The 24,450-nt window shown below is 41.7% G+C and overlaps 1 protein-coding gene across 3 annotated transcripts in view; it reads left to right on the top strand.

The window, feature by feature from the left end:
* Positions 1-23,920, top strand: part of Plaat1 (phospholipase A and acyltransferase 1) — a 29,236-nt gene extending 5,316 nt beyond the window's left edge. Inside the window, exons 1-4 of one of the 3 annotated variants that reach the window (XM_052158022.1) lie at positions 5,605-5,677; positions 13,380-13,518; positions 16,050-16,315; positions 23,444-23,920. In XM_052158022.1, coding sequence (XP_052013982.1) covers positions 13,380-13,518; positions 16,050-16,315; positions 23,444-23,542 — 504 coding nt within the window. In that variant the 5' untranslated portion in view covers positions 5,605-5,677 and the 3' untranslated portion in view covers positions 23,543-23,920. Of the gene's footprint in view, positions 1-5,604; positions 5,678-5,994; positions 6,164-13,379; positions 13,519-16,049; positions 16,316-23,443 lie in introns of those variants that run through there. The other 2 variants (XM_052158021.1, XM_052158020.1) reach the window with 2 other exon arrangements.
* Positions 23,921-24,450: the final 530 nt, after the last annotated feature.

The following is a 24,450-nucleotide window of genomic DNA, read 5'->3' as shown; positions in this document are numbered from 1 at the left end:
CACATCTGTTTTCCTGTGTCAATCATCTCCAAGTCATTGGAAAAAAGCATCCAGGACTTGGCAATGGAAGGGTAATGGGGAAAATATGTCACCATGAAACTAGGCTTTTGTGAATAACATCGCTTTACCTCATTAGAAGAAGCTTGATCCTTATTTTTTTTTAATAAATTAAAAAATAATTTAATTTGCTGCAAGTGATGCTCTGACCATCCCACCCTCTGGTATTTCTGTGCAGTTTGTTTTGAAAGCAATATACAGGAATCACTGGCTAGGTTCGAATTTAAATCACCAATAATAATCAGCGTGATAAAATTTGTGGTATTTTCATCCATCATGCAAGAAACATGCACATCTGTTCACGGAAACTTCTGAGGAGTTCTGATGTGGCCAAAGATGGTGGGAGGAGGACTACTGCTGGCTTGTCAAAGGCTTAATGATTAAAACTCAGCTGAATACAGTGTATTCTAGGATATAAGCATGTGTAGACAAACATGGTTTTTTTTTCTTACTGATGTCTGAAATCTCCAAGGAGGAAAACAAGCTGATACATGCCTGTGCAAGTAGCTCTCAGCAATCTGTCAGCCCGCCATAGTGCAGTAACACCCTGATCCCCTCAGCCCAAGGATTAATACTGGAGGCTGTGAGCGCATGCGCAAGGGAACTTCACAGGTTTCCACGGATACATGAATTTTAGTGCCAACGCACAGCACATTTTACTATTGCTTTTCTTGTCACCAAGAGTCCTGTAAACACTCACGCTTTAAGATTTTGTGCAGAAATTTGGATTTTATAGAGGACCAGTCAAAATTACCTTTTTCCTGCTGCCTGGAATGATTTTCCCCTTGGCTCAAGTCTACATCCCCATCTGTGGCATTCTTTCAATGGCGTGCTTTTATTTATAAGACCAATAAAAGACAAAAAAGGTTAACTGCGTTGTCAATATACCTTTTAAGTGACATATTTATAGTATATAAATGGTATACTTGATAAGGAAGACAGCTTATTCCATATTTTAAACTGAAAAGAGGCAAAGAAAGAACAGAAGCAGGAACATAATGTGTGTGTGTGTGTGTGTGTGTGTGTGTGTGTATACACATATATGTATACATATATATGATGTTTTTCTTTCAATAAATGATGAAAGGTAAGCATTATTTTCAAGGCTACCAATGGGTCGTTTTATTGAGCAACTATAGTTTTCTTACATACGTTAAGTTTTTTATATTTTTAAGATTCATTGTCAAATTGGGAAGATGGTAAGCTATGTCATGATTTTCCCCATTTCAATACGTTAAGTTTTTTATATTTTTAAGATTCATTGTCAAATTGGGAAGATGGTAAGCTATGTCATGATTTTCCCCATTTCAATGTTGCCTAAGTTCAGTAGACCTGAGGAATGTGCTCCTGTCCTACTGTCAGTGAGGGACAGACCTGGGATTAGAACTTGAGCTTCCCCATTGTACTGTCCAGGGGTTTCCCCAGAATGCATGCCACTTCTATAGTCGGTGCACCCATATCCTTCTCTGCCATATGTTGATTGTCTCTTTACCTCCAAGTAAAGATTTCATGAAATCTCCCTGTTTGGTAGCCAGCGCTTGACTGCCCCTGAGAATTGACTCAGTTAGCCAATTTAACAAATGATTAACTTAGCCATTTCCCACCAGCCTAACCTTGGAAAACAGCGGTCTCAAAGACATCAGAACCAGGAATAAGTAAACACACAGATGTCTAGATCATCAAGGCCCAGAGCTTACAACATAGACTGAGGAGGAGAGAGATTTGCATGCTGAGCAGTCCTTCCCTTGATGTCTGAAGCCAGAGAGAAAGCTTCGACTTTCACAGCATCATTTGAAGGGAGAGGGGTGGGGTTTGAACTGTTTAAATGACTGTCTTAACTCATGTGATCATGAAACCGGCAGTCACTATCTACACCCAGAAACTATCTGTATAAGGCATGAGGTCATCACAAGGACCATGCTTCAAGCCAGCTCTTATTTACCTTATATTTGTGCAAGCCTTTTTATTTTGAGAAGAATTTTTTTCAGTATATAGTGTTTATTCATTTTAACTTACTTATTGAGATCTTTTAGTTTACCCCAGCTTCTAGCTTTTTTTGTATCACGTTTTTAATGGACAAATACTTAAACATATTTGTGGAGTGCACAGTAAGGTTTTAATACATTCATACATTGTATAATAATCAAATGAGTTGTATTGTATAATACTCAATCATTGGTTTATTGTGTAATAATCAATCATTCTGTTGAGGTTTGGTCTGTTGTTATACATCGCAATGTTAAATACTGTTCCCCAAGATCTAGTTACCTCAGGGATGACGGAATCCTCATGTACACTAAGTGATGCTATGTAACTTTGCTCCTTCATTTAAAACGATTTGACTAAATGATGTCTACAGCCCATAACTGGGCAGAAGAGAAGTAGGCAGAGATTCAGTTCCCTGGCTTGGGGTCTGAGGTAACACCACACGAGAAGAGGGAGAAGATGGAGAGAGGATAAGACCCCATGGGGTAAGGGATCCTGAGAACTGATCATAAGGGTAGGCATAAGAGTGGCCCAGGTAGAACAAGGCAAAGTCATATCTCAGGGTTATTGGCATAGAAGGAGACAAGATAGCATAGAGGGGAGATTCTGCCCAGCTCTAGTGCTTTAAAGCTTTATCATAAATACAAAGATTTTGTGTCTTATATCTGGGGACTAAATGGTAGGGTAGAAATCCCCAATTAATATTAAATATTTACTACAATATCATTCATTTCTTTCTTTGTGGGAAAAACACTTCAAATCTTCTCTTCTACTTAAAAATATCCAAGTTAACATTGTTAACATGTTTAGTGTTTTAATACAAAGGCAAGGCTGTAGAATCCTGCTATAGCTCAGGGGTGATACATGTGTTTTGTCCTGGGTGAGGCTTGGCTCAAATTCCAGAATCATTACATAAATAAATCAGTGTGAGATTTTGATTTTGCTCTACAATGGAAGAGGGACTCTGGCTCTAGGAAAACTCGCAATTAGGAAGTCTGGCCAGTATTATACCCCAGGAGATTCTAAGCTCAGAGATTCATGTGTCTGAGCAACAGCCGGAACCCAAGGAGCTAGAGGTGTGTTAGGAGGTCCAAGAGACACAAAACAATGAGAATATTTTTTGCTAAGTATAAGAAGCACACACACAATACATGTGTGTGGCATGTGTATGGTTGGTTGGCAGTCTCCCAAATGCCATACATGTCAATTGGTTTTGTTGCCATATGTTAAAAAGTCAAAGAATGAAGATTATTCTCCCCCAGAGTTGTGGCTTAGATATGGAATCAGCATTTATTTAATAAAAGATGTGATGAAATTGTATCCCTTACAGTTATTTCAATGTTTCAACCTTTCCAACCCAACTAGGGTCTGACTCTAAAAGCAAAACAAAAACCAAACCAAACCAAACCAAACAAGACCAACAAATAGCTGGTTATTTGGGTGAAATATAACATCTGTACTCGGCATAGTTATAGCTTTTGAGATTCCAGGATGACAGCTCTAGATGTAGACAGATATTGCCATTCATGCTCCGGGGCTCACCCTGGCTTTATGGAAATGATAATTCTATGACGCTCACCCAGATAGTACCAGGGAGTGGCCAAGCCTCTCCCATCTCCCACCGTATAGGTGAAGGAAAAACTGTCCTGTACACAAAGGTTTTTCTCACCTGTAATTCCATTCCGTGGTAGGATTGCTTTCACTTTGGGCCAGATGCATTCCACACACACACACCTGGCATGGATCTAGAACTAAAATTATGAGATTTATTTCATCTTAATTCTATTATGAGGCATTTAGTCACAAATACCCCCACAATGAAGCGATAATTTATCATCTTGCCCTGACTGAGCAACTCTCCTCGGTTGACATCCATGAATCCATAATGCCAGAAGGAGACTGGATGATTAAGTGTCCGATTAGAGAAAACAGATTAACCTGGCAAACGTAATAAATTTAGCTCATAAGCAGGATGGCTTTCTAAACGCTCATGCTAACTCTCCTGGATAAAATCATACACCACCTCCTTGTGTGATGGCTCAATTGGAATGGCTAAGGAATGCAGGGAAATACATGTTTATGTGTTTCCTTAGGGAAAGGTTCTGAAGGGCATATCGGATTCAGTTTATAATTAAATATGCAGTTAATGGGAGGTTTGGAAAGAATACTAACTCATGAAGAACACACCTACAACCTCCCAAGTATTTCTTTCCCCGCAACGCCATTTGAAGGATCCAGATGCTTCTGATGACTTTTGGTGTGCTCTGTTTAGAAGGTGTCGTGCGTGACCATGAGCTGCAGATCCCAGAAACCAGTCACATCCACAACCTTTATGAAAGCAGCTGCCTTAAAAGCACTGACTGCTCTTCCGAAGGTCCTGAGTTCAAATCCCAGCAACCACATGGTGGCTCACAACCACCCCTCATGAGATCTGACACCCTCTTCTGGAATGTCTGAAGACAATTACAGTGTATAAGAAAGCAGTCGCCTAGTAGAGATTTCCCTCATGTGACCAACACTTCAAACCTAGCAGCTTGTAAACTTGTGTACGGTGTTTTTTTGGTTGAAATCCCATGTCTGCCAGTGCACAAATCTAGACTATGATGAGTTTTAGCAAAGCCCGTGTAGCTCTCAGTAAATTGCTAAGCAGTCTGCCCAGCCCTCCCTACTTAGCTGGCTGGAGTTCCTGGGCCCTTGACTTTGTTAAGCCAGGAGAAAGAGGATCCTCACCAGCCACAGCTCTATTTTTAACCTCAGTGGCTGTTTTACTGAAGTCTTGGCCTGGCTGGTCTATCTGGCCTAAAAAGGCAGGATCGCTGAGTCATGAGTCAGGGGTCAAGCTGAGAAAGGAGCCTATTCTGTCTAGATCCAGGACTTTTCCGGGCAGGGCAAGGGAGGGAACTCTGCCTCTGGTCCTTTGTGAAGACCTGCTCTATCCCATCCCAAGCTAGGTCATTTCCCACTTGGGAAGAAAGCATCAGAGATCTAGGGATGGAGGATCCCCATTTGCCCTACCTCCTCTTCCTCCTCCTCCTCCTCCTCCTCCTCCTCCTCCTCCTCCTCCTCCTCCTCCTCCTTCTCCTCCTCCTCCTTCTTCCCGTCCCCTCTCCCACACTTACTTTTGCCCAAGTAGCTAGTCAGTGTGTCTTCTATCGTCCCAGGTTCTGGGTCATTCTAAAAAGGGCTATTTTGTGGGCACCCACTCAGGAGTGTATGAGAGTCACGGGTTTTTCTAAAGCAACACATATCCCACTCTTGGTTGAGTCAAAGACCAAGATGTTTCTTTGGAGTGCAGAGCAGAGGGGAGAAAAATAAAACCATGTTTAGCCTATAAGCAAGCCATGCCTAGCTTGGACCTGGAATCTTGTATGTCCATGATGATTCTACCTAAAACATTTCTGGGCTCTGCACAACAAGACAAGCCATCCTTAAAACTATAGCACCCTGCCGGACAAGATAAGCTAGTCTAGCATGGCCAGAGCCTGTTACCACAAAAGTTTGTAGCAGGAAGGTCCCGGTTGCTGGGAGAAAGAAATCAAGCAGGCACTAGGCTGGGGCTGAGCTGTGAGCAGGCGGTTTGTGTGTCTGCTTCAGCCAGCTTGAGGGCTTCAGTGTCAGGTGACCGGTCTCCAAGGTAGGGACTCCCCAAGCAGGCTGGGGACTAGCAGAGATGGGGAGCCTTGATCTCTAGAGGGTGCCTAGGATTTGGGGGGCCCAGGCCTGCCGTGGCACGGAGGTTCTGGGGGTGGGGATCAAGCTTGTATGCACGGAGAATCCGGGGATTCCAAGCCTGGGGCTTGCATGGAGGATCTGGGGTGTCGGGAAGGGAGGAGGTCTGGGCCGAGCTCCCAAGAATAAGGGTCGGCGTCAGGGACCCGCGGTGCAGTCTGGCAGGCGCGCGCCAGGAACCCGCGGAAGGAGCCGAGGTGGCGCGGCGCGCGGTCGCTGGCGTTGACGCAGCGGAGGGAGGCTGTGGTGGCCTTGGCGGTGGCCTTGGCCTTAGGGCGGTGCGGATGGAGTCACCCAGGGTCTGCTAGAGGCGCCGCAGAGAGCCACTGGAGAACCAGGGAAGCCCGCCACTGCCTCCGGGGCAGTAAGACAGCCCAGCTGGAGCAGGGAGGTGCGTTGGGGAAGGGAAGGGATGTGCTCTAGGCGCTAGGCAACCTCCTTTTTATCTGTCGTGGGAAAGTTCAGAGGTGAAACAGTAGCTAACTAAAATTCAACAGCCTCTTTTTTATAAATGGGGAGCCAGGAAACAAAAGACCCTGCTTTCCAAGGTTGGGAAACTGTTGAGTGGCTAAACAGAAGCTCAATCTGCTCGGCAGAGCAGACTTCTCAGCTCGCTGAAGTGACTACCAAAGTGACCATATTGTCTTAGATCCTCGAACGATGGATAGTGATATTATCGTAGCATTTAGTACTAATATTATGTCTTGTGTTCTGGAAAACCGTCAACAGATCTCGGTTCCTGTAGTCATTTCACATTCACTAGGTAGGTGACTCTATTTGCTAGGAACGAAATGTCTAGAGATAAACAAGAACCAGCCCTCCATCTGGGAAAGTAGAGCCCGTCCCCAGACACCAGTTATTGACGCAGGTTCAGGAAAGGAATGGGTGAGGGGAAAACGGCTCCAGGGAACTCAGAAGGTGTCGTTATGGCAGACTGAGAGCTGGTGGGGTGAGAGAGAGCGAGCCAAGATCCAGGCAAAATTAAGATGGAGTCAGTACCGCGGAGCCTAGGAAGAAACAAACCCTAGCGTCATTTTGATGCTGTGATTTATGATGAATTTGTCCCAGAGCGAAAGCTCTCAGGTGCAGGGTAAATTCTGGATTACATCCCCATAATGCTCCAGGATCTGAGTGCAAGACAGTCTAGACACACAACTTCGCAGAAGCCTCGCCTCTCAGTGTAGCACTGCTGTGGATGGAAATAGGAACCTATCCAAATTGAACTGGGAGGCTCTTGAAGGATGGGAAGCCAGTGATCAGTAGTGGCTATGTTTCACACTTCCAGGAATAATCTTGGAGGTAGTCATCGAAACGCTCTTGTGGGTATCCTGCAATACTGGCGGCCTCATAGACACAAATAGCACTCATGAAATGTCCCTATAACCGTCTCTGTGAAGTACACTTATTTCTTTTGACGCATGCCCAGATGCATCTGAGGTGGTACGATAAACAGAACAGTCCGTTTTCATAATTGAAAAAAATGAAATTCTTGGACAATATTGAGTGCCTATGTTCATTGCCGACCCTCATTGTACACTACATGGTTCTGTAACAGCCTGTGAGCTGTCAGGTAAATCTTCGCAGCTCTTTGCCTAATGTGTGGTTCTGGAGGGCATGTAGATGGGTCTTGCATCACCAGGAAAGGCCTCTGGTGAGGGGAGAGATAGGGATTCCTGAGAAAGGATCCACGTGTTCATTATATGCACATGTAGATGGAGTAGATATATCTGTACTTTGAAGCTTCGCCCTCTAACGGATGTCTGAGAAGAGGAAAAGATGCCATGGCTGTTAGCCACATCTCCTTTGATTAATTATTAATTATATTCAGTGGCATAATGGAGCATGACATTGGCGTAGGAAGATAGACTTGAAATTGAATCTCAGATGTGTTACTCACTGCCCGTTTGACTTTAGACCTGGCATGAAGTCAACTGGTCTCTACAATCAGCTTACAAAGTCACCACTGCGGTCCCCCATGTGTCCATCCTGCGGCCATGCCATCTTTCCTCCCGTCACTGTGGTAACCCCTGAGAACACCATTTATTCACTAACTTTCTCCTTTTTTTCATTTCAAGAAGAGCACAGGGTAGAATCACAAACCTGACGTTGCTTTTGTTTGGTCATCTTTTGTTGTTTTTCATTCAGCATAATTCCCTGTTTTGGGTTTTGTTGACAAGTATGAACTGTACATATCAAGAGCGTTATATTTCTATATACGGACAGGGTAAACATTGGTTAAACCCAGCCCTTCCCTCCCGTGCCATCCCCAGTCAGTACAGAACATTATTCAACTTTCAAACTTTTTAAGTTTCTGCGTGAGGAAGAATATGCCGCACTTGCCTTTCTGTGTCTGGCTTACTTCGTTTATTTGTTTTGTTGAAGACTGAGTTTTTTCAATTCTTTATATATCCTGGATGGCAGCCCCTCCTTGCCAAACATAGTCTGCAAGCATTTTCTCCTATCCTGAGGGCTGTCTATTCATGCTGCACAGTGTTTACTCTTTGGAAGGTTTTAGTTCTGTGTTATCACACTTGGTTATTTTTGTTGATTCCTTGGCTTTGGGGAATCCCATCCAGAAAATCATTATCTCTGTCTTTGCCTTGAGATGCCTCCCATGAAACATCTTCTATGACTTCTAGTCTGATAGTCAGGTCCTTGGCCAACTTTGAGTTAGGTTTTAGATTAGTGTCTTGCAGAAGGATGTTCCTCAAGATTTGAGGGAAGTTCTTAGCAATTCTCTCATTGGATGGATTTTCTGTGCCTTTAATGCTAATCTTTTCTGTTATTCTGCCACACACACACACACACACAGAGAGAGAGACACATGCACAGTTTTCAAATTCATGTACTGTTTCTTCCACCACGTCTTGCCAGTGGTGGAGGCTATCAGGAATTCTATTCTAGTTGATTCAGTGACCTCCTCACATCCAAGATTTCTGCCGGAGTCTCTCTGCTGAGTTCTCTTTTCTATCCTACAGTGTCTGCCTAATTTCATTTAGCTGTTAATCTATATTCTTGAAGATCTCATTGAGATTTCTTTTAATAACCATTTTTGAGAGTTTTATCCATTTTAATTTCTTAGACATTTGTTGCTAGAGAATGATTGTGTTCTTTTAGGGGAATATCCTGTCACCCCCTCTTTGTATTGCTTGTACCCCATTTTGAGATGTGTGCATTTGCTGGGTCAGTGTCTCTACCATTTTGAAGGGGTGGCCTTAGTAAGTATCTTTCTTCTGAAGATGTATCTTGGAGTGTCAGTTTGTCCTGTGATGTTGATTTTGGTACTAGTTAAGTACTGCAGTGTAGTTTCCCTATAACTTCCATGGCTATTGTTTATGAGCTGGAGCACAATCCACAGTGTGGCAGAGTCTCAGACCTGTACTCTCCATGTGCTGTGAGAGTCCATGGTGCTCCGCAGTTCCAATGGGTGTGGTGTTTTACAGCAGAGGGCACGGGGTACTCAGTATAGGATTGCTCCTATTAGTTCTGTGGTGGCCCCAACAGATGGTGATGGTTCCAACCAACTATTCTGCTACTGGCAAGGGCTCCTATGGCTGGTGGCCAGGACTGGAACCTACTGTACCACTTATGGTGGCCAGGACTCTTATAGTGGAACCCACTGCACTCCTATTGGGGTATTCCTGACCAGTCCTAACGGCATTAGATTCAGAATGGACCAGATGGCAGCCAGACAGCAGTAAGAACTTGAGTTTTTCCTCTTTGCTGCTTCAAGGATTGTATCTGCCAGTGAGTGGGACCAGAGACAGAGATGAGTAATTTTTTTCTCAGCAGGTTCTGTTTGGCAGTACATGGCTAAGGTATCACCTGGCCTCACCGAGCTGCCCAGGGCCCTCACAGAAGACAATGACACATGTGCCTGGGAATCATGGAGGTCTGCTCCCCACCTTTTCAGAACAGGCTCCTGGATACAGGTCTTGGGGAAAGGGCTGTGGGAACCATGTGTCAGTCCTGACACTGGCCAGAGTCCACATGTGGCTAACTATATTCTGGGTCTCAGAAAGCAAGTGTGTTGGTCTCCTGGTATTCAGAGGCAACACTTCCAATCTCCTAGCACCAAACCTCTTCAGAGCAGGGCATCCCGCAGGTTAGACACAGTTACCCTGCTGTGCCATGGTAGGTTCATGAGTCAGCTATCTGCCGAGCGGATGCTAGGGTGTGTTTGTGTAATAGAAGAGATGGAGTATACAGGAATTTTTGATCTCAAGATGGATGCTGATCACCATACCCTGAGCCTTCCCTAGGAACCCTTTCCCAAGCCAGGCTTTGCAGAATTCTACTCTACTATGCAGAGTTCAGGTTACTACTCCAAACGGCCTGGGAGCTGACTATCAAGTAGCATCCATGCGGATAGAGCTGTCTGGGACTCTCCCTTTCTTCTCATTCCTCCTAAAGGAAGACCACTTTCTTCCTACTGTAGAGCTGGGGTGGCAGATGCTGGGGTTCTGCTTCTCTTGCTGTGGTCCCAGGCCTCTGAAGTTTACTGGGCTGCCGTCTCTGTTGTGAATGTTCCCAGTGCTTTCTCACCGCCGTCAGCCTGCAAATGCAGCTCTGCAGACATCGCCCTGGTTGTTCTTTGTAGAAGGGAAGTAAATATTGGGTCCTTCCTTTTATTCTATTTCCTTGTTCTATTTATTTTTAAAGATTTATTTATTTTGGTATTCTGTCTGTGTGGTGGTGTTGGGCAGTTGTGAGCTGCCATGTGGGAGCTGGGAATCGAACCCTGGTCCTCTGGAAGAACTACCAGTGCTCTTAACCGCTGATGCATCTCTGTGCCGCCCCCTTACATTTTTAAATAAAAAAAACTCTTATTTTTTAGAAAGATTTATTAATTTAGTTTTTAAAAATGTATGCCTCCATGTGTGCACTTATGTGAGTTTATGTGCCTGTAGAGACCAAAGAGGCAAAGATGTGCTGGAACTGGAGTTATGGCGAGCTTCCTGATGTATGTTCAGAGAACCAAACCCGGGTCCATTACAAGAGCACTGAGTGCTCTTGTCTGCCGAGCTATTTCTCCTTCCCCATGTGTTGAGCATGTCTATTCAGCTATCCTGAATATTGAGAGAGTGCTGCTGTTTGTTGCCATTCTCCCATTGAAGGTCAGCTGAATTATTTCAAGCTATTAGGAGTAAAGTCATACATTTGAGAGTAAATATAAGTACTCTGCCAACCCAGTACTAAGGCCTTTCCCCCTATTTTCCCCCTATTTACATGCATGCATGTGTGTGTGTGTACATGTATGTGTGTATATGTATATATGTATGTATATAATGCATGTATGTGAATGTATTGTGTGTGTGTATGTATCTCTTTCTCTGTCTCTCTCTGTGCATGACATAAGATTTAAGTTGATGTCTACTGGTGATACTGGGTTATTTTCCCACTGGAGACACTTAATTACTCTAGCTCCAGTTGTTGAACATCTGTTCTGAAATGACACATGACTGTCAATAGTTGAAATTATTTTTGGAGTTCATTTTTCTTTATCTTAAGAAACAAGGGCTTTGCACTGGGACCTGATGACTGTCATTTAAGCTATACTTCTAGAAGTTCTGGGATTCCAGAAGCCAAGTTTAGGAAAGAGTGAACTAGAGTTTCTGAGGCTCCCTTATGTAGCAGCTTGCTAGGACACATAAGAGGTCGGTGTGAGAAGCCACACTTCCCCTTACATGCTAATATGGAGCTCTTTCAGGCTCTGGGGCTTATTTACAGGCATGCTTATCGTCCTACCTTTTTTTTTTTTAAAGCTACAATAGGCTTTGTGTGGCTAATTCACTTATATTTTGTGGGTCATGTTTCAGACTACATGTCAGTGACTGAAGTATGTTAGATATTAAATCTTTACAGTGAAACCACCCACTCCATAAAATCATACATCTTCTCTTAAAGGCACAACAGGGACCAAATCACACACAAAACATGGTCCAATCTATAGATTTACAGAAAACAATACTATCTTACCATCCATTCGAATAGTTTTTTTTTTCAAGGTATTCAAGGAACATGTTTTTTTGTTTTGTTTTGTTTTGTTTTTTTGTTTTTTGCAAGATATTCATAAGAGCTTGTGGTCCATTCACAAGGAATGCTTTCAATAGCTTTCTGAGATAAACAACTCAGCCTACATTATTATGCCTGTCTTAACTGTGGTTGCTTGGTTTTCTGTTAGTGAACAAATCGTGAACATCCATATCAAGCAAGACTCAAACCTATCTGGGAGGACGGACGGGTAGAAGTAATGCATTTATATAATTGGTCTGTAGTTATTTTTCAACAGATGGACAGCTTACCTTTGGCTGCATTTCTATGGCAGTGTGATTAATGAAGATTTCAGCAGACAGCATACAAATACTCAGGGAAACACCCTTCCAGTATTAACAATTGGTTTTTTAAAACGACTTCTATAGTGCCAAGGAAGTAAGGAAAACTGTATTCCCAAGTCCTTAGCCTGTGCTATCATGTGAGTTGGAAGTTTCTAGCACTTGTATTTCATTGGTGAGGAGCCTAGAGAGTTGCAAGACAGTAAGATGGTGAGGACCATCCTTGTCAACTAGAGACTCAGCATGTGGACAGCCCTTATTCTTCCTTTGATTACCGAGATGCACGTGACTTCCTCTTGCTGACTTATTCTATTTCTGTGATTGCACAGAAAGTGTAACCTCTGCAAGAGCAGCTGTCAGAAACATATGTGCTTTCTAAAGGGTGTTGATTTAGAAAGAGAGAGAATGTTGCCACCTTGGAAATTCCAGGTCACATTCACCAGCCCAGTAAGCTTTTCCATCTCGCACCTTGTAGGGCTTCATTGCTTCTGGAATCACGGTAAGGGATGGGGTGGGGCTGGTTGTCATGGTTACAGGGACAAAAGACATCAGAGATGTAGCAGGTGGAAGCCAGAGTCTTGATCATGCTGCAGTACAGAGCACATTCTGAACTTGGAAGAAATGTTCCAGAGCCGGCATTGCACCTGAATGTTTGGCTTAATATTCATCTGGCTTGTAGCCTGTCTTTCCTTAAAATAAAGTGGCAGAGCGAGTTTTGTAGTACAAGATATTTCTTACATGTTTTAATGTTCACAGTGTTCAGCATCCACCCACACCTCTGTTTCTTAGTTGTACTGCACAGCAGACAGCCTGAAAGAATTCTGATCTCAGACTCCGGACCCCTGACTACTTCACACGATGGAAGCAAGAGCGGACTGACACTCTCTAGTATCTCTTTTAGAACATTTGCACAGTAAGACAAACATACATTTGCTTTCCCTTCACTTCTCCTCCCTGTTCCAAACAAGGCATATTTTGATACTTAATACTACTGAAATTTTGTACAGAAGGAAGTTCTACAAACAAATTCTAGATTTAAAGAACAAATGTCATAAGAAAGCATTGCTGTAGAGAATTTTGCAAGAGCTCCTCCTCCTCCCCTTGCTGTTAACATACACACAAACATCCAAAGAGAACATTGCGAGTCTGAGTCATCACCAGAGGTCGGCTCAGTAATTTCTTTGTCCCTCTGATAATGCGGAACCGGCCCTTCCTCAGACTCTCATTCTGTGAGGTGTAACAGTAAGCTCATCTTTCTGCCTCTCCTTGCAGATGTCGGTTAAAGATTGCTTCAGTCTGACCTATCCTCACAACCCCCACCCAGGAGACTTGATTGAAGTGTTCCGTCCTTGCTATCAGCACTGGGCCCTGTACTTGGGTGATGGCTACGTTATCAACATTGTACCTGTAGGTAAGACTTGTTTCCAGGGGCCCCTGGGAGTTTTTTTTAGTTGTTTTGTAATTAGAAGGGATAGAAGATAAAAATCATAAAGCAGATAACGTGCAGAAATTAAGTCTAACTAATTTAGAAAATGATATTCAAAGAACAAAGCATCATTTAAAAGATTTCACAGGCTAAATAAAATTAAAATAAAAAATCTCTATTTAAAAAATTCCTAATTATAAATTAATGACTACCCAAGGGAGGCATTGGCTCCAAACATGGCTATGTCCTCATGTCTCACACAAGTGGTTGATTTTAGTTAACTCGGTTGTGATGACTGCTACTCTTGGTGTTGTGGCTACCCAGCTATATACACAGCGGTCCTTATACTTTCACAGACAGTGGGAGAGAAGAAGAGCAAATTATCAGACATGTTAGGAAGGATGTAGAAAATCCAAGTGAGGAAGGTGGCCTGTGAAGCCATAGATCTAGGAAATAGGAGGAGGGATGGGGAGAAGGGTGTGCTACATTTAGGGCAGTTCTTCAAGGAAGCCACATCGGAAATAAGACTTGAAAGATGTGAGAAAACTAGTTCCATTGTACCCGGGAAACTGGTGCCTCAGAGACAGCAAAAGCCAAGCCACAAGCCACAAGAGGGAGAGTTTGCAAACAGTTGTCAAAAGAAGAGAACAGACATTTCAACTTTATATTCACCTGAAATTGATAGGTTGAGACACTGAGTGATTTCATACCCCTCTCATTAGCAAAGTATAGAACGATAGCACTCAGTGTGGACAGAGACAGGGAGTTACTACAAGGATATGGTTGACAGAACTGATAATGCCATTCTCAAAACCAGTTTCACAGTATGTGTTAAATGTTTTCAAAGATCTCTTATATTCTGCCTCTAATTTTGCTTCCAGGAGTCTGGGGAAACATTTAAAAATGTGGACAAATTACATTGCTAATGGTTTAAGAAAACGAGACAATGGCTTAATTTTCAACAGGGGGCTGGTTAAATACATTATGATTTAACCACTGGGTATGGGGTATCTGTGTCTGTTAGAATCCTTGAGTTGTTTATAACAGGAATATGACTAGCACCAGCTTAAGCAAACAAATGAAAAGACAAGTCCATGGCTTACGTCAGAAAGGGTCAAGCTGGCCTGAACAGCTCCAGGGTTAGGAATGCCGTCACATCTGGACCTTCGAACTCTCATGTGTCTTCTCTCTCCTGCCTGTCATTGTCATTCTCTGCCTGTGGAAGGACAGGGACAGTTCACAAGCTGAGGCTCCATTCTTTCAGTTGAATGACTCAACAGGAAAGAGCTAATCTGTTCTCTCTGTGTGTTGGAGTTTAGAAATCACGGAGAATGACTCTAAATTGGCCCATTGTGAGCCACAACTCCATTTCTGGAGAATAAGATATAATAGAGTGATTGGATCAGGCAGGCATTTCAGGAAAGAAATAGGCAATGGTGGAACTATAATAAGATAAAGCAACTATAATAGCAATTTTGAAAGCATACTTTTGGACATGTTTGACTGTTTGGGAGATGGTCTTAATATAATATTTTAAAATTTCTAATGTGCAATATGTGACATAATACTAGACCTAAAAGAAACATTACATACATCAATGTATACAACATCTGTTCCTGTGCTCCCATTGTCCACAATATAAATTGATGAATGTGGCTGCTTTGTTGAGAAGACCAAGATAGAAGAAGAATGGAAAAAGATTTGTATTTTAGTCATAACCGAAAGAGAAATTTACATGTCAGCTTATGTAGAGTCCATTCTTCTTAGTAGTTACAAGAATATGATGGCCATGCACAGAAGATAGGCACATGTGGAGATAGACCAGGTCCCAAAATATGCCAAGCCACCAGGAGTCATGGTACTGACCTAACAGGCCCAGATTAAAGGGTCCTGGCCATCTAGGCAATGATTACCTACCGAGGAATTTCAGGTGAAGAGAAGAGTCTCAAAGGATTGTTCAGGCAGGAAAAACATAGAATGGCGCCCTATCTGTGTTTTGTCTACTGAAGGTAGCATCAAGTTTGGGGCATTAGTTTGCTGGCCAAGCCAGAGGAAATGACAGAAAGAAAAGCAAGATCTCACAGTAGGAAATGTGGGTTTACTTTAAAGCCCAGGGAAGAGCAAGTATATGAAGAAACAAGAAGTACAGCTAGGTGATAGAATCAGAACACACAACTCCTAACCCCTAAGATATTCATTTGGAAGAGTTCAGATGCTACAATGGAACGGGCACAATAGAAAAATTGGTCAATAATTTTAAAGCCTACCTTGCTTGAAATGTATGCAAAAATCTCTCATAATACCAATCATTAAAGGCCTTATTTCCCAAGGACAGGCAGAGAATTTCAAGCAGCTTGTATTCTCACTCAGGTGTAATTGAGAACAGATAGTGTGTGGTTAAGATCAAGCACTTTTACTTTACTACCTAAGGAGCATCTCTAGGATTCCTTCTTAGGTGACATTGGTACTCTGTGGACCAGATCACTAAGCTCCACCAACCAACATTCTCATTACAGATGGCATTCGCTCGTCATTTACAAGCGCCAAGTCGGTGTTCAGCACAAAGGCCTTGGTGAAAATGCAGCTTTTGAAGGACGTTGTGGGAAATGACACATACAGAATAAATAACAAGTACGACACAACATACCCTCCTCTTCCCGTGGAGGAGGTGATACAACGGTCAGAGTTTGTTATTGGGCAGGAAGTAGCCTATGACTTGCTGGTCAACAACTGTGAGCATTTTGTGACCTTGCTGCGCTATGGAGAAGGAGTGTCAGAGCAGGTGAGTTTTCTTTAAAAGGTTCAAGAAGTTTCTCACGTTGAGAAAATCCTATCTGTCATGATAAAGGTCCTACACTTCAACCAAAATGCAAAGAACAAGAAAAGTTGGAAACACCAAAGGGCAGAGAAGGACGTTATTAAAAATATAGTAAGTTAAGGATCAAACAGACTAAGACTTGGGCATCTTGAAATCTGAACTAGAAGAGGAACATGAGGTAGAATCAAGTCTATAGCTTCCTGTCAGTCCCTGCTAGTCACAGTTTCCATTACTCCCCCATTCAGCAACCTCAAAACAACCACTCCATGTACTGAAAATAATGGAACAAAAAAAGGGAAGACAAATAGATTAATTAGTAGATTCTTTTCTAGTGTGGAATAGCAGCCAATGACATGCCTTGAAAAGGGTTGGTTAATGTTTCCCATTTCTTTACAATGCTACTTTTCAATGAAATGTTGTGATATTTGACTCGCTGGGCTTCTAAATGACATTTCATGTGTGGGTGACTTCAGTGTATCTGATTCTAGTAATATTGCAATCTTGGAGATTTCCAGCACTATTTTCTAGTGTTACAGTGGATTCCGAACAAAGTGAGTATCTACCTGACTTGCCTTTGCATCGCCTGTCTTCAGACCAGGGTGGCTCCATCTCTAAGGACTTAACCCAAAGATTATTAAGGCAATGCAAGAGAATAAAATTGTTAGAAGAGGAGAGGTTCTGTTTGTATGGAAGTGTTACTTTTTAAACTTAAAAAGCCAAGATAGTTTATTATTTGTTTGTTTGTTTGTTTTTAGGAAAGAACTCATTGGTAATGTTCTTTCTCCCATCTGAAAGTACATTAACAGTGAATGTTCATTTACAAAAATAATACATGCACATACATACATACATACATATACACACACAAGCACACACACACACACACACACACACACACACACACACAGCACAACACAAGGCCACGCACAAATTGTTCTTTTTCATTATGTTGAAAACAAGTGCTGTTGATAAGAAATGTGCTCTCTCTGCTTAATTGGTAATTATCCAGCTAAGTAGCATGTTATTTACAGCATAATAAAAAAAGCATCTGCTGTGTTTGGGATATATGGTGTCCCACCAGAGTCTTGCATGTCATGTTCCTCAGCTGGTGACCGTTTTTCAGATATTACTGGATTATGGAATCTTTGTTAATGTAAGTTGTTCACTGCATTAGCAAATAATTCATTTAATTTCTGCAAATGGGGGAGAGTGGTCAAAGAAATACAAATTTCTGCTATATCAAATAAATCACTTTGCATATCTATTCTACAGCATAGTATCTATGACTTACAAGCCTGTGCTTTTATTAATAATTTATTGCTTATTTTTATTTGTATCAAGAAGGTAGCTCTTCGGGTTAGATACTTTTATAGCAACAATGAAGCCAAAAGAGATCAATCAACCAACCAACAAACTAAAAATCTGAACTAAAACAACACCAGCATCAATGAAGATGGTTGGAAGAAACCTGAGGAGGTGGTAGATACATTTGTGGTATTGTTTAGGATGGCATTTGATGGATGTAAGCCCACCTCCAAATAGATCATCTTGCACATACTAAATATTTACAGCCTTTTTCTCGCTAATAATACTTCAATAATGTGGAAGGGCGGTTGAGTAAAAACAGGTTACAATCCTCCTGCTTTGAATTTCATCTGAGATTTACTATCTTTTTACTTTTCTTATGAAGACTCAAAACCCTTCTTCAACCAATAGTGGAACCAGTCTCTAACAAATACTGCTGAGAGTCGTGCATGAACATGCTTAGTAATCTTGTAAATGCGTTTTTTTGAAAGTGGCTATTTTTCTTTATCTCCAGCCAGCTCACAAATGAATGAGACTGAGACTATGGTTTATTTAAAATAGCTTTACCACATAATACCTGGGCAGTCATTGTTCTGTTCTAATCCTCCAAATTAATCTGGTTACCTCCCATGCCAATACCTGAGATACTTGCATTTGCATTCTGGCCCTCTGGGCTCCAGTTGTGTTTTCCCATGATGTTTCCAGGTCCCCTTCCTCATGGCAAATATCCCCTATCTTGGTCTCTCCCAAAAGGTTACACCCTGTTCTCTCTATTGCCTAGTTATTGACTTTTCCAGCTTTTATTGACAATGCAGGGAATAAATGGTGAACATAGTTTACACAAACTGAAGACAGGAGAGTCTTAATATAAGCATTACAATACCATGTCTGAATTGAAAGCAGAAAATGGGATAAAGATATCATTTGAATAATACAAAGATAATGCACAGAGCACAAAAGCATCATCCCTACAGAATCTAACTGAGTGCCAGCACTCTTTTGGCATGAGCTAATGTCTTTCTTTTATTCACTGGCTGGATGACTTTTGGTACACCATACATACCTTTTACTGTACCCTTGAGTTATTTTATTTTAAAGATTTAGAAATATTTGAAGTCTCTTGATTTGTTGTATTACAGAATTGGTCCTAATGAATGTGTGCTATGCTTTGGGTAGATAGCATCTAGCTGAAGGCTTGTGAGTCTGTTTCACAGCTAGTAGCTATTGTGTTGAGAAATACTCAGACCATGAGGTCTAACACCTGCTCGATGGGTTTACCTACTGAACCTATCTGATTCATCCTAATCTGATGGCATTATTGGGAGGTGGCATAAATCATATGGGACAGAATTGGAAGAAGCAGGTCGAGGGTACCTCTGAAGTAGGTATCTTGTCCCCACCCTCTTCCTCAGAGTCTCTGATTCCCACCAGTCCTGAGGGAAGCTGCTTCCTTCCAGCACAAGCTAACCTTACTATTTAACAACCTTGAACTTAGAGATGTAATGATTTGACTTTTAAAAATATATATAGAAATGATTAAAAGGGTAGAAGGATTATGATCCTGTTTATGTTTTCAACCGTTGCTTTGTACAAAACCAACAGGCACTCTTTAGAGTAGTTTTTAAAATTACAACATTGTCCCAATTGTAGTGCAGTCTTTCTGCTCCTTACACATGCATATCCTCCTCCATCTGTGTCTCCTATCAAAGTGCTACATTTCTAAAACACTGGTAAGCCAACTTTGAAAACTCACATCAATCAAAGGCCATAGTTCACATCAGAATTTCTTCTTTGGGGGTTTTTGTGTTGAATATTTTATGAATGTAGACAAACTTATAAAGACATATCCATCACCATATTATTGATAATTTCCCTGCACTGAAATTATTCTATATACTACCTAATTACATCCTTTAACCCTAGACCTGGGCAACCTTATTGGATTCTTATTAAGTATATGCATGTCCTTATCTTTGTTGAATGTTGCATAGGTAGGAATCAGGTCATATGTTGTCTTTTGGTGGCCCATCAATCACTCTGCCTAATCCAAATTTTGTCTGTTTATTTTTATATTGATTTTTAAGACTCCTTTGTATATTTTAAATGAGTCTTTTAACAAATTTTTCTTTTGTAAATAATTTATCCAACCTGTGGCTTATTTTTTCAGTACTATTCAAAGTTCCATAAGTAACATTTTTATTGTTATAGTTCAAATAAGCCACTAAAATTATCTATCATTAAATAAGATGGCCACACCCTTGAATAAGCCCGCACAAGCCAGTATGTCAGCACAGCATGCCTGCTCTTCAGTGCATTGCTCCAATTGTTGTGTCTCGGAAAATAGACACTGATAAATTCTATAGTCATAAAGGACCTGATATGCTGATGGCATACACGGCCTCAGATTCAGCCTGTCTCACTGGGTTCTCACAGATCCTCAGAATGGGGCCTTTGCTGAGGCTTTCAAACATAAGACCTTGAAAAGAATAAGTGTCCAGGGTCAGACTGGTGATTTTATAACCCTGAGTAAGCCATGGGGCAATAGCTCTGCCAAGACCATTGCGAGATGTTCAAAGCCTGTAGGTCAGCTCCCACTATACATAATTCCAAGAGATTGTACAGTTTAGATGAGATTTTGCCCCCTAGAATGAGATGACCTGAAGGAGCATTTGGTATTTGAGAAAATACTTGCACATTTTAGGGAGGAGGCTTTGTTAGAATAGTATCTGCCCTTTAATCAAATCGAATATCCCTTCTCTAAGCCTCATGTTTATGAGATTTTTCCAATGTCTCAGGTTTCTAGAAACTGAAAGATATCTAGTCAATTGTGCTTACATCTCTTTAGGGGCCACCCTAAGCCCAGGGTTCTATCATTTTTCTGGAGTTGGAACCTGCTGTCATTTGACTCTATTGGTTTTATGGTTTCAGTTCCTGCCCCATTTCCTTGGGCCAGACCTTCCTCTTGGCTTCTGACCTTGCTCTTTATTATTCCTTGGAATTTTATGTACACAGCATGTCTTTACCTCTCTTTGTTTGTTTGTTTTGGATGTGCATAAGCCAAGACCTCACCATGGTCTCAGGTGGCAGTGCAGGCTACTCACAGCAGGCTGTTTCTTACTGATTCCAGTTTCCAGTTCCTTCTCTCTTCATAGTTTACAAACCCTTCCACTTTTTTTTTTTCTCTCCAACTTGATACAACATACAGTAGTGACATCAAGTGTGTCTCTGGGTGTCTTTGGTGCGCCTCTCACCTTTTGATATTCTTAGTGAATAAATTAGGTAGTGATCACTAAACATTATAGTTAACATAAGCATAAAACTAACAAGTAAAAGTAAAATTATAGAAGAAAATAGTATTTGTAGGAGAAGGCCAGGCTGTCTGCATGGTCATTCTCTCCACCAGAAACATTTTTGGGGGATTAGAAAAAGACAAAGTTCTAGGGTCATTTTTTTGTAATGACCAGAACCATCTTGAGGAAGAAAGAGTTAGCTTACAGGTTGCAGTCCTTCAAGGCACGTGAGAGCAGAAGGCCAAGAAGGTACTGCCTGGAGCTAGTCCTGCCTGCTAATCAAGGAACTCCCTTTATCTTAGTTAGGGTTTTACTGCTCTGAAAAGGCACCATAACCAAAGCAACTCATAGACAAAATTTAATTGGGGCTGGCTTACAGGTTCAGAGGCTCAGTCTACTATCATCAAGATGGGAGCATGGCAGCATCCAGGCAGCCATGGTGCAGGCAAAGCTGAGAGTTCTACATCTTTATTGGAAGGCTGCTAGTGGAAGACTGGTTTCTAGGCAGCTAGGATGAGTTGTAAATCCCAAGCCCATAGTGGGACACCTACTCCAACAAGGCCACACCTCCAAAGAACCACTCTCTGAGCTAGTCATACTCAAACCACCATACCCTTCACATCCAAGAAGTACGGCAAGGGCAAACTACTTGATTTCTGGCTCTTGAGCTGGTTTATACTTAGCTACCTTTCTTATGTAACCCTGGACCACCTGCTCAGGGAATGGAACTATCCACAGAGGGCTAGGACCTCCTCTCTCAATACCTCAACAGCATGCCTACAGGGAGATCATTCAGCTACTACTCACTTCTCCAGTGATTCTAAGCTGTGCCGGGTTTGTGGTTAAAGATGACTAGGAAAGGAGTCACAGCTGCAGGTCCTACTCCCTTTTGATTGCAGGCTTGCATAAAAACGTGAACACATGATGTTAATGTATGGAACAAGTGCTCCTTCCACCTGCCTCTTGTCTTTCCAGTTTGTAACAGCAAAGCAGCAGCAAGGGGGACAGTACAGCATTTCAGAAATATGTAGGTAGAGGCTCTACAGTACAAACTTATGAGTTAAACAGAAGGAGCTAGCAACTGTGACCTTGGCTAGGTTAGACCAGTCCCCAGATAATTGACAAAAAAAAAAAAAGAAAAAAAGAAAGCATTTGCTTTATTTGAAAGCCATGACTCTTGAGTTCCAGAGACTTAACATTGTCTTCTGGGTCTGTGATGACTCCAATATCTGAATATGACTTTCCAGTCATAACACTGCTCTCAAACCCATGAGGATGCAAGGCAAATATTAGCTGAGTGCCATGAAAACCATGAATATTCATTAGCTACCCTCGACACGATGATGATTAATACTCTAATGGCTACGAACATCTGAACCCTTTTATGGACGATTGAGTTTGAGAATGGCTTACTCTGTCTATATGAAAACCAATTTGACATGATGGTTGACTAATATTGACTCTTCTTAAAGCCTACTGACTTGGTTTCCTATGACAAAACACTGTCCAAAAGCAACTTAAGGGATAGTTATGGTTAATGTTAGGGTAAATAGAATGTTTATCTCATCTTACAGGAGACATTTCATCATTGCATTTCATCATTGCAAGAAGCTAGGGCACACGCAGGTGCTGAGTCAGAAACCACAGAGGAATGATGCTTAATGGTTCTGCTGTCCACAGCTCGATTGCCTTGCTTATAAAAATAAGCCAGGACTTCCTGTCCATGAGTGGCACTACCCACATTTGGCTAAGCCCTCCTATCTCAATCGTTAACCAAAATCCCCTCCCCCCACATGCACACAGGGCAATTTGATGGAGGCAATTCCTCAACTGATGTTCCCTTGCCCCAGGTGACTCGGCTTTCAAGTTGACACCAACTATCCAGCACATGTGCTTATTGTATCCCACAAATAAGAGCTTATAGCTGCTTAGCTCAGATCACAGATCATAGTCTTGGACTCTTTGTGTAATAGGCAGCCTTTAGTTAGAGAAATGCATACACCACACCACAACACACACACACACACACACACACACAGCTTTAGTACAGGTCAAACTATAGAGGCTTCTGGAGGAAGAGCAAGTGTCTATGAAGCTTTGACTTGCATCTAAGCATTTTGGTGCTTATGATGATCTTGGGCCATAGAACCATTTACTTGCAGTCTCCAAGTTTTTCAGAGCAGCACAGCACTCCCTCTCCTACCAGAAGATATGACGTGATGAGCGACCAGGACTCATGTCCATAATGAGCTCAGACACGGCCAAGAGATTTAATTTTCAGGAATAGAAAACTATGTGTGTTTCTCTCTTCTGAACAATTATAAATATTACAATTGTATTCATATCTTGTTTTAGCCTTGGAGTTTCAAATACATTCATCGTACATTAAAACAGGTCTTTGGTGAATGGAGCAAACCAAAAACTACAAGTCAAAACTGCCATCTTTAGAATAAGATGCATTTGTTTGTTTGTTTGTTTGTTTCTTGTTTTCTTTTAGGCCAACCGAGCAATTGGCACCATCGGATTGGTGGCAGCTGGTATTGATATCTTCACATTCCTCGGCTTGCTTCCCAAAGGACAAAGAACGAAATATTAGCAGTTTATTGAAGAGATTGGAATGAAGAAATTTGTGAGGAGAAAAAAATCCTGGGGTGAATACTTATTTTGAATGCATCATTATTGCTCGTGATCCCCATGATGGATGGCAGACTCTGTAATAAATTGCTTGCTGATTTTAATCTTATCATTGAGTCAAGAAAAGTTTTTCCCCAATAGTAGAGATTTGCCGTGAACAAAATGCAATTGCCTTTTGATCGAGCCAGCTGAGGATCTTAACAAAACCAAGACCACGTTTTATCTTCTACTGTAAATATTGTTTTCCTTTTCCCTAAGGGCGGCTGTTTTGTCAGAGGTGTGGAGAACCATTTACATATGCTGCTGAGAGACAGTTGTTAGGGACATCTAAATTCCTATTCCTTTCCTTGTCAGAAAAAGGAATGTGAACATATCCAGTATTTTGTATATATACATACATACAAATGTATATATACATTTATATATACATACAGTATAATATACATACATACATACATATACATATACATACACACACACACACACACACACACACACACAGCTTGCTGCACCTGTGTAGGTGGAGCATCTAAGAGGAGTGTGTGTGTGTGTGGGGGGACTTTTGTGTGTGCATAGGTGTGAAATTCTTATGAATGGTGTGAATGTGGAGGGACAGTCTTGGGTGACAGTCTTTGGTCTCCACCTTTTTATTTTTATTTTATTTTTTATTTTTTAATGTTTGGAGATAGGGTATATTGTCCTCCACAGCTTATGGCAAACTAGATAGCCTATGTGCATCCAGAGAGTCTCCTGACTCTGCCTCCATTTCACAGTAAGAGTTCTGGAATTACGGATGTGAACTAACAACCCAAGCTTCCTGTGGACTCGGGATCTGAACTCAAGGCCTCATGTTTGTGTAGAAAATGCTTT

This window comes from Apodemus sylvaticus, chromosome 15 (assembly GCF_947179515.1).
Source record: "Apodemus sylvaticus chromosome 15, mApoSyl1.1, whole genome shotgun sequence".
NCBI lineage: Eukaryota > Metazoa > Chordata > Mammalia > Rodentia > Muridae > Apodemus > Apodemus sylvaticus.
Note: the sequence above shows the minus strand (reverse complement) of the source record. Positions and strands in the feature narration are given on the sequence as shown.